This window comes from Lactuca virosa, chromosome 2, assembly GCF_052849685.1.
Source record: "Lactuca virosa cultivar CGN04683 chromosome 2, Lactuca_virosa_CGN04683_v6, whole genome shotgun sequence".
NCBI classification, from domain to species: domain Eukaryota; kingdom Viridiplantae; phylum Streptophyta; class Magnoliopsida; order Asterales; family Asteraceae; genus Lactuca; species Lactuca virosa.
Window position 1 is genome coordinate 268,520,687 of NC_136427.1, and position 9,737 is coordinate 268,530,423.

Here is a 9,737-nt window from a genome sequence, read left to right on the forward strand (position 1 = left end):
CGTGGCTCCATCAGGGAGCTATCATGTGTCTCCTCTTGTTGTGATACGTTATCAGTATCTTGTCGAATTGAGGCGTCAGAACGCACGTTGTGCGTGACACGGGGACATGTGCTTATGACGTAAATTGATTTTCTAAATTTCGTAACTCCCACATACGAGCTCTGTTTTTGACGTTTCTTATACCTATGTGAAGGTCTCGACGTGTACTACAACTCTCCTTTAGGTTGTTTTGGGTAAATCTAACTTTTTTTTAGCCTATATTTTATACCCGTGATGATTTTATAAAAATCATAACTCTCTCATACGTGTTTCGTTTTTGACGTTATTTTCCTCAAAATTCTTATCTCAATGAGTACTACCATTCTCCTTTTGGTAACTTTAGTTAAAAGTTAACCGTTCTTTTCGTAACTTTTTACGTTGTAACTTTTTATGCAAAGTTGATTTTTATATTCTGTAAAAATCAAATTTCCTCCATATGAAGTTTGATTTTTACAAATTTTATATTTTCAGAATCTCGTCGATGCGTAATTTCCAAATATGTTATCCACTTCGTAGGGTGTTACGACTTTTCGTGCTCCTAATTCTTGGCTTTACTCTTTAATCAGCAACGTATTTACGAGTATGTAGTTACGAAATTGTTTTGTCTTTATTAATTCAAAATAAATGTTACAACCATATCTTAGTACAATTATGCATGTCACTATTTTTATCGACAGTGGTGACGTATTTTCTTCGGTTGTCACATTTACTTTCTCTAGAGCAACATACATTACTTTTTATCCTTTATAGCAACGTACTTATAATAGCAATGCAGTTATATTTCTTTATCGATAATAAAAGATGTTTTTGCTTTAAAAAATACATGAAGATAGTGTTTTAGGTGATTTTTGTACGCTTTGTTTGTATTTTTTGTATGATTATAATATTTTTTGCATTTTTGATTTTACAATTTTTATATAACATTTTGTCTATCTTACGGTACATATATAAGGGTATAAAATTCTTATATCGTCCTGGGCATTAAAAACCAATGGTCTGGCCTTACTTCTGTTGCTAATCACGTAGCATTGATTCTATAATTGGACTATTTTTTTAATAAAATCCCAACATGTTGATTGGCCAAATCATGTGCTCGAGTTTTCCATATTGTCGGGATGTATGAGGATAAAAAAACAAAATTAGATTCTTTATTTATAAAATTAAATTGTTAGATTCCTATATGTTGCATTGAAGGGTTTTCAAATCCTGATTAAATTGCTTTTGGACATAGTATAAAAAATAAACTTGAATAAGACTATGATTTGGCAATCTTACTCTAGTTCCAGTGATAGATTGTATGTTTGTAAAGATGCCTTTATCATTGCAAATGTGTCTAGTAGCCCCCGAGTCAAGAATCCAAACATTTGACAAGTAATTACCAGCATTAAGAGTGAGAATTCTATATTTACCTGCTAAATTCTCTGAAACAGTTGCATGATTAGTGGAAACATTCACCATATTTGTAGAAGCAAGTTGTCCAGATAGCATGGCAATAAGGTTTTCACATTGTTGTTGTGTGAGTCCAGTAAGAGCATCATGAACATTTGAAGTAGTAGTGGATTGTGTAGATGACTGACACTGATCAACATCAACAGAATTGGCACGAGATTGACTAGATTGAGTTCTATAGCCTGGTGGAAATCCATGTAACCTATAACATTTGTCTTGTGTATGACCTGTCTTCTTATAGTGCATGCAGAATGGTGAATCTTTTCTGAATGTATTATGTGACTGATTAGGTCTAGATGTAGATTTGTTGTCATTGTTGTTGTTTGAAACACGAGTATTAAATGCAAGTGTAGGAGTTTGCAAATTACCTACATTACATTGCCTTTCTTCTTGAATGATTAAGGAGAAAATTTTGTTGACAGAAGGAATAGGGTCCATGAGTAAGATTTGACCCCTAACTTGAGCATAACTAGAATTTAATCCCATTAGAAAACTCATAATATGTTCAATCTCCTTTGCACCTCCACAAGTACACTTTCCACAGATACAGCTATTGTTGTAATTGGAGAGTTCTTCCCAAAGTGTCTTCATCTTAGTGAAATAAGTGCTAACAGAGTCAGATCCTTGTGTCAAATTCATCAAATCACGTTTGAGTTGGAAGATTCGTGGACCATTGGATTGCTGAAATCGTTCCTTTAATTCTTTCCACATGTCGGCAGTAGTAGAAAGATAAATGATGCTGGATGAAATCTCTTTAGAGACTGAATTGAGAATCCGAGATATAACAACATTGTTATTTCGAGACCAAGATCTGTAAGTTGGATCAGATGAATCAGGTTCGGGAAGAACATTTCCTTTAACAAAATCAATTTTGTTCTTGATTGAAAGAGCAATCCACATGGATCTACTCCAAGTAGCATAGTTGTCGCCTGTGAGTACTTGAGAAACGAGTACTTAACCAGGTCCATCCGAATTATGAAGATAAAACGGATCATTGTAGGAATCGGAATTTGAAGAATTAGGATTCAGAATTGGATTTGTAGAAGTAGAAGAAGAAGGCATTATGAGAAACTAAAATGGAGAGATCAAAGATTCGCCATTGATGAACAAAAAGCCGTCATTAGTGAACGAAGAAAAAACAGAGCACGCTCTGATACCATATTAACTTGTATGAACAGAAATGAAATGTGAGATATGATCTTAATTTCTCATTACTGATTAAGAAAGGATTACATACTATATATATATATATATACTTGTTACAATACGCCTTTAATCTAACATACACCTAACCAACTCGTAACAGATGATACCGTAGTTGACTTAATGTGAAATTACATTAATACCCCTAATAATAGAAAAACGTATTTGTCAAATTTAATATTATATTTATTATCTTTGGTAAATTTGATGGATGTAGATGAGATTTGTTTATAGTAGTTGGAGTGAAAACGATATTTCAAAGGTGAAGGGGTCGATATAGATTATGTATAGAGTTATGTTCTATGGAAACTTGACATGGATTGAAGAATGAAGATGCATAACTAACCATTATTAAAAATAATAGTAAGAATACCATGTTCAACTGATTTTCCAACTGAAGCTTATCTTGAAGTCAACAATTGCAAAATGTCAATGAATAGTCTCTTCTCAATCTTCTTTTAATTTGTTTGAAATTCGTGTGTTTCCTTCTGAAAATCAGAAAAGCTCGGTAGCTTCTTGTGGATCTTGGGGTTTGGTTTGAGGCCAAGATTTAACGACTGGAATGTCAAATGTTGAACCGGACATCGAACCTGCTTTTCTGTAGTTGAGTTTGAATGGCAAAAATTAAGCACTAAACAAAACTAGAGGGGCCAAAACTGTAATTTACTCAAATGTAAATATGAGAAAGAGTCATCCGGCTCCCAATATTAACGGCATCGTCTCTGTAACCTCAACTTCCTAACACCCCCTTCTCTCTCTCCCGGAGACATTTCATCATCTTCTCCACCAGATCGCAACTCTCTGTTCTAAACATTAAGGTACGTTTTCATTTTTCATATGCTAAACTATTCGCATCAATAATTCGTTTCTGTCATTTTGATCTATTAATGTCAAAGAATAACAATGGCTATAAATTGACGCCTGATTATTCGATCCGCTGCATTTGAATCTCGATCACGATGATGTTCGTTTTGATTTAGGGAATTGACGTGCATAATTTCACCTACGATTAGAGATACACACTGATTTCTTAATTTTCTAATCCTAAGATTCAGAATTTGATATGGATTCATATGTTTTTCCTAAACATGAAAACTGGGAGCTATCGCTTATTAATCAATATTTCTATTTCCAGTTTCATAAATAACATCCAAACCATATTCCATATCAGTTAAAAACTACTTACAGTATCGAATCTACAATGTAGGTATGGAAGATTATAGACGACAAGGTGGAATCCAGCAATTGCTAGTTGCTGAACAAGAAGCCCGACAAATAGTCAACACTGCAAGAACTGGTAAAGTTTTTATATCTTCAAGATCTTTTTTTTTTGTATCACCGAATCATGGGGTTTTGGTTTCTGTATTCAGCAAAACTTAATAGACTAAAGCAAGCAAAAGATGAAGCTGGAGAAGAAGTAGCTAAATATCGCGCCAATATGGAGAAAGAATTCCAGAAAATAATCTCAGATGTAAAAACTCATATATAACTTTTATAAACTTTGATCGATGATCCATGAATGATGAGATGATTAACATTTGATTTGTTACATGAATTGATGAGATTGCAGTCGACTGGTTTTTCTGGAGTGAATGTAAAGAGGCTGGATGAACAGACAGTTACAAAGATCGATCATTTGAAAAAACAAGCTGCAAAAGTTTCACCAGAAATTGTCAAGATGCTCATGACCCATGTCACAGGTGTCAAGATTTGAATCATTTTGGACTATGTTTTTGGACATGCTTGAAAAGGATTGTTATCCTTGTATGTCATCTAATCTTTGCTTAGTTACTTTTAATCTCTTTTTTGGGATAAATAAATTAATGCAGCATTTTCTGTGTTGATGTCATTGTTTTGATGGATTATACAATCTCAAAAACATTTGTGTATGTATGTTGTTTTAGTACGCAAAGACAATGAGATCAAACTGTTAGATGTATGTTTCAGATCATAAATAAATGGTAATTAATACGTAGGGATCGCATCTGGAATTCATTTCCCCTTTTTACAAATTACAAAAGGCAAAATAAAAAAAAAAAGAGATATTTGTAATCTCACATAAAAAGAATTCTTCATCTCTCACACGAATCGGGTGTGTGATGAGGAAAAAAAAAGGTTTAACTACAATTTGTCAGATTCCAATCCACAAACTTACACAAATCTACATTACTTTTTACATAAGTTAGTCTCAAATCTAAACATAAACTAACCATAAATCAAAAACTCATAGTAGACTTTTTCTTATTAATCTTAACATCCATAAGATCAGCCACAAACCCTGGCTGAAAAATCTTAACTCCATCCACACTATTCTCTTCACTCAACATCTTAATCACTCCAGACATTCGTGGCCTAAGTTTCGTGGTCTCTTGAACACATAACAACCCAACCTTCAAAAACCTCACTGCTTCCTCTATCAACCCCTCATCATCCTCTTTCAACAACACATTATCCACCACATCCACCAATCGCTCACCATTATACATACCCCATACCTTATCCACCAAAAACTGTTCACCATGTTCCATATCAAAGTCAACAACCGGACGCCCAGTCATAATTTCAAGAAGCAATACACCAAAGCTATAAACATCGGATTTACGTGTCAAACGTCCACTAATAGCATACTCAGGAGACAAATACCCTCTGAAAAGAAAAAGAAAAAAGTGTTAATTGGTTCTGAGATGACATGTTTGGGGTTTGAGATAAAACAGAGCAGTACTTAGTACTTACAGTGTCCCTGCAACACGTGTACTAATGTGAGTGGCGTCGTCTTGAAATAATCTTGAAAGGCCGAAATCAGCAACTTTGGGGTTAAAGTTGTGATCTAGAAGTACATTGCTTGCTTTGATATCTCTATGTACTATATAAGGGTTCTTTTCTTCATGGAGATATGCTAATGCTTTAGCAACTCCTAATGAAACATTCTTCCTTTTTGACCAACTAAAACTATTTCTATTTTGCTCACCACCTTTAATAAATCAACAAAACTAAGTATTAATTTATCATTAAATTGTATTAATTTGATGTGTAGTTTGGGGTGAAATTAAAATAAAAAAGAATTACCTAAAAATCGATGTGAGAGACTATTGTTTTCCATGTAATCATATACCAAACAACGTTTGGCTCCTTCGACACAACAGCCATGAAGATTTACAAGATTTTCGTGGTGTACATCAGACAATGCAGCGATTTCAGATATGAATTCACGTTCTCCTCTCATTGATTCCAGTTCTACAGAAAGTACTTTTATTGCCACGATAGTCCCATCTCTAAGTCGACCCTGTTAAATCAGAAAAAGTTAAAAATTAAAAAGCAACTCGTTTGATAATATGCCTAAAGAAAATTAGGCAATTATTACAAGTGTGGTCCAAAACTCCTAATACAATGACATTTGCATGAAATTAGCTAGGACTTTGTATGCATGAGATGAATGGTTACATGGATGCATCATCATATTGTATCGTACAACCCTCCATTGCATATGATTTGTTTGGTAAAAATAAGTTACCTTATTGTAATTTAATGTTTGATAAAATCATAAAAGTATTTTACTGTAATTTATAAAATAGTTTATAAACTAACTTATTGATAAACTAACTTGAGATAACTTACTGATAAACTAACTTACAAGCTAACTTATAAGACGGTTTGCCAAAAAGGTCCAAGTCTCTTTTCTTGTGAACAAGTTTGATAATTCAATATAATAAGGTTGTTTTATTTTGACTTAACGAGCCTTACTAAATTGTTGTTTTTTTTTTTGCACAATCAAGGTAACACGTGATTTAATTGGTTTAGCAAAAAAACGAAAAAAAAAAAAGGTTGGGTTAGTATATTAGAACACCAATCCTTCACATATATTATTTTCACCTAAGTTATCCATCATTAAAATTGATAGATATTGTTATAATTGATTAATAATGTGAAAATGGTTTGTTGGAATGCAAGTGTCAATTAGTTTCATTCAAAGTGCTTATTTTGTCTTGAAAATAAATAGACTTTATGTACACAATGGTGTATGTTTTATCTAGACAAACATGATTATTCATTGGACTACCTTTACCAAACTTAATTTAAAAAGAAAAAAAAAAGTTGACGACTGTTTTAGACCAGCCCACATTATCATATTTGATACTTGCAAGCAAAATATAGGTGGAAATGCAAAAACATCAAATGAAAAGATATTGATGATCACTTGTTATTTATAAAAAAACCAAATTTACTTTAATCATCCAGAAAAAAAATTTAAAAATTATATAATTGATTGGGGAGTCACCTTGTAAACAGAGCCAAATCCTCCTTCCCCGACTTTATTCTTGGAGCTGAAACCATCACTAGCAATTTTCAAGTCATGGTAAGAAAATAACCTAAAATTCGAAGGACTTTCTCCACCTGTTTTTCACAATTTCCATTTCTTGATTATAAAATTCTCGAAAAAACACCCAGAATTCAAGAAACAATCATATATAACTACATATCAAAACACCCAGAAGTCAAGAAACAATAACCCATGAAATTCTTTTTATAGATTTCGCTTCTTGATTCAGTCATTACTCGAATCAATTCTTGAAAAGTTTCAATTGTTTGTGCATGAAATACAAAGGGAAACTTATGCTGACCTTTTTCGTTCTTATAGACCTCCTTATCGTCTGAAGTGGAGCAGAAACATTGCGAACAGGGGAAAGACAACTTCATTTTTGTATAATTTCCAGAAATTTAGAGATTGTTGTGGATGGATCTTGATTGAGTTTTGAAAGATGAGGAAGATTGATGATGATGATATATATATAGGTGTAAAAAAGAATGATGTTTGACCTCCTGAAAGGACTTTTTGGAATAGGAACAGTGGGAAAGATTGGTTACGCATGAACATACGACCAAGCAATGGATTAAGATTAAACAGAAGTTGGTTAATTAATTTGGTTTAATTGGCAACTACCACGAAAAAAGATCCTTTGACTTCTTCTTGTTAGTTGTGAATTGAATTCACCTTTTAATTTGTTTATTATTTCCTGCAATGGAGATAGTTCTTTGTTTAATATATAGAAGATAATATGAAATCTGATCAAATGATATTCATATTCATATTGAGTAAACAACCCTTTGAGTAATGATAATAACTGTTATTCATTTATTCAAGACAGATAATTAGTTTAATAATTGGAAATTGAGGGGTTGAAAGCCAAGTTCTATTTTTCCTAATTCCATTATTAAGAGAGATATTTCATAGAAGGGTACAAAATGCAAGCTGTCATCGCCAACGAAAGTACTTATACTTATGTTCTGTTTCAAAATTCTATTGAGGGATGTAATTCAAGTTTTGTAATTTATGAAGATTTGGAGTTGGCTGATTAGATGGTCTTCTGTCATGGAGGCGCAACCTGCATCCTCTTTAAATTTGAGAGATTAGATTATCTCGATGGTCGGTGACAAAAACTGAAAAAATATAACTATGTCTCTCATTTACACCACTATTTGGATGATTTGGAAGTCACGTAATGCTTTGATGTTTAGAAACGAAATGCGAGCGGTCATGGTGGTTGCAGATGATATTAGTATTAGCACTTTCAATTGGATTAAATCTAGATCCAAGTTTTGTAATTTAGATTGGTTTGTTTGGTGTATGTCTCCAACTTTGAACTATTTGTTTCCTGACTTGAGTTTATCGCTTAAGTCCTTTTTTATGCTAATATATGATGCTTTGCCGTTCAAAAAAAAAAAAAACTTATACTTATGTTCTGTTTCAAAATTCTATTGAGAGATGTTATTCAGATATGTAGATCGTATAGTCGTGCACTTTAAGAGTCATTCAAAGAAATAGTAGATTCCAATGTATAATAAGATTGATAAAATCATATCTAGCATGCAATACCAACAAATGACATGTGGGTTTGGATAAAAAGCATGGTGCGGTTAGTGTCATGCGGTATTGTATGTTTGTTGTTACTTCTTCAACGGACATTTTCTTAAAATTTAATTTTTCTTTAAAATATATTTTTTACCATTCTATAAATACTAACCCCTTAACCTGGAATCTCATACAACCTTCTATTACATTTCTATCATTCTATCCAAAAGTTATCAAAACAGATTCCAACAACTTCACTAAAAAATAAACCGAAAAAAATTTTGTGCTTATTAGAAACATTTTTTTTTCTTTCTTTTATGTTAGTGATTAGGATTTAGGGCCAACATATTTAGGGTTTAGGTTAGGCCAGTGATGTATCCATATTTATATAAGGTTTAACATTCACTATTTATCAATCAATCTATTATTTTACATGATATCAGAGCTCTAGGTTAAAACCTATTGCTGATCACAACTCACAGACGTCGCCTTCCACCTTCGTTCGACCTTCTCTAATAGTCGTTGGAGGTGTCTTAATTAGGTTTAATATTTTCCCATTATGTCTTTCTTCTCCTAAATAATATTACAACCGTCGACCCCAAATCAAAGCTCCTTCATTGGCTTCTTCTACTGCCTCCTCCTCGAATGACACATCTTTTTATGTTGTTGTCTCCCTCCGACGGCACCTTCACCGTTGGGCAGTCTCTGATCTGCAGTCATATCTATTTTTCTCTCTATCAACACTGCAGTCGACGGAATTGGCTCCGCTCACCGCAGCTCGAGCTCTCTTTCTTCTCACTACCTTTCTTTGGATTCCTCAATCACCGCCACCGCCGACTCTCCTCTTCTTGTACAACGAAACCACCTATTGGCGCCACTTCTTCTCTCTTATTCTCCGACGTGCAGTCGTCATCGTCAGTGCTCTGCCATCGTCGTTGCCATTGTTTACATCTATGTTTTTTTTGTTTTTCTTTTCTTAAGTTTTTTTCCAGTTTAATCATCGCATCCCAATCAAACTGTCGGGGGAGGGGGATGTTACTAATTAGGGTTTATGCCCAAGCCTTTTAGGGTTTAGGTTAGGCCAATTATCTATCCTTATTTATTTGAGGTTTAACCCTCACTATTTATCAATTAATCTCTTATCTTACATTTTAGACCTGTGGATACCGGCTTACCAACCTCAACTAGACTCCCCTAT

The 9,737-nt window shown here is 33.4% G+C and overlaps 3 protein-coding genes across 3 annotated transcripts; 1 reads left to right on the forward strand and 2 right to left on the reverse strand.

The window, feature by feature from the left end:
• Window positions 1-1,215: 1,215 nt before the first annotated feature.
• LOC145158495 (uncharacterized) lies at window positions 1,216-2,388 on the reverse strand. Its single transcript, XM_079077386.1, has one exon. The coding sequence runs from the start codon at window positions 2,386-2,388 to the stop codon at window positions 1,216-1,218; it is 1,173 nt and encodes a 390-aa protein (XP_078933512.1).
• A 973-nt stretch (window positions 2,389-3,361) lies between these two features.
• On the forward strand, window positions 3,362-4,580 carry LOC145161037 (V-type proton ATPase subunit G1-like). The gene is made up of 4 exons (XM_079080466.1): window positions 3,362-3,509; window positions 3,899-3,988; window positions 4,062-4,162; window positions 4,262-4,580. The coding sequence occupies exons 2-4, from the start codon at window positions 3,901-3,903 to the stop codon at window positions 4,403-4,405; spliced, it is 333 nt and encodes a 110-aa protein (XP_078936592.1). The 5' UTR covers window positions 3,362-3,509; window positions 3,899-3,900; the 3' UTR covers window positions 4,406-4,580.
• A 139-nt stretch (window positions 4,581-4,719) lies between these two features.
• LOC145161036 (putative serine/threonine-protein kinase) lies at window positions 4,720-7,575 on the reverse strand. The gene is made up of 5 exons (XM_079080465.1): window positions 7,311-7,575; window positions 6,968-7,083; window positions 5,758-5,974; window positions 5,425-5,662; window positions 4,720-5,337 (listed from the first exon to the last, which is right to left on the reverse strand). The coding sequence occupies exons 1-5, from the start codon at window positions 7,384-7,386 to the stop codon at window positions 4,908-4,910; spliced, it is 1,077 nt and encodes a 358-aa protein (XP_078936591.1). The 5' UTR covers window positions 7,387-7,575; the 3' UTR covers window positions 4,720-4,907.
• Between the last annotated feature and the right edge of the window lie 2,162 nt (window positions 7,576-9,737).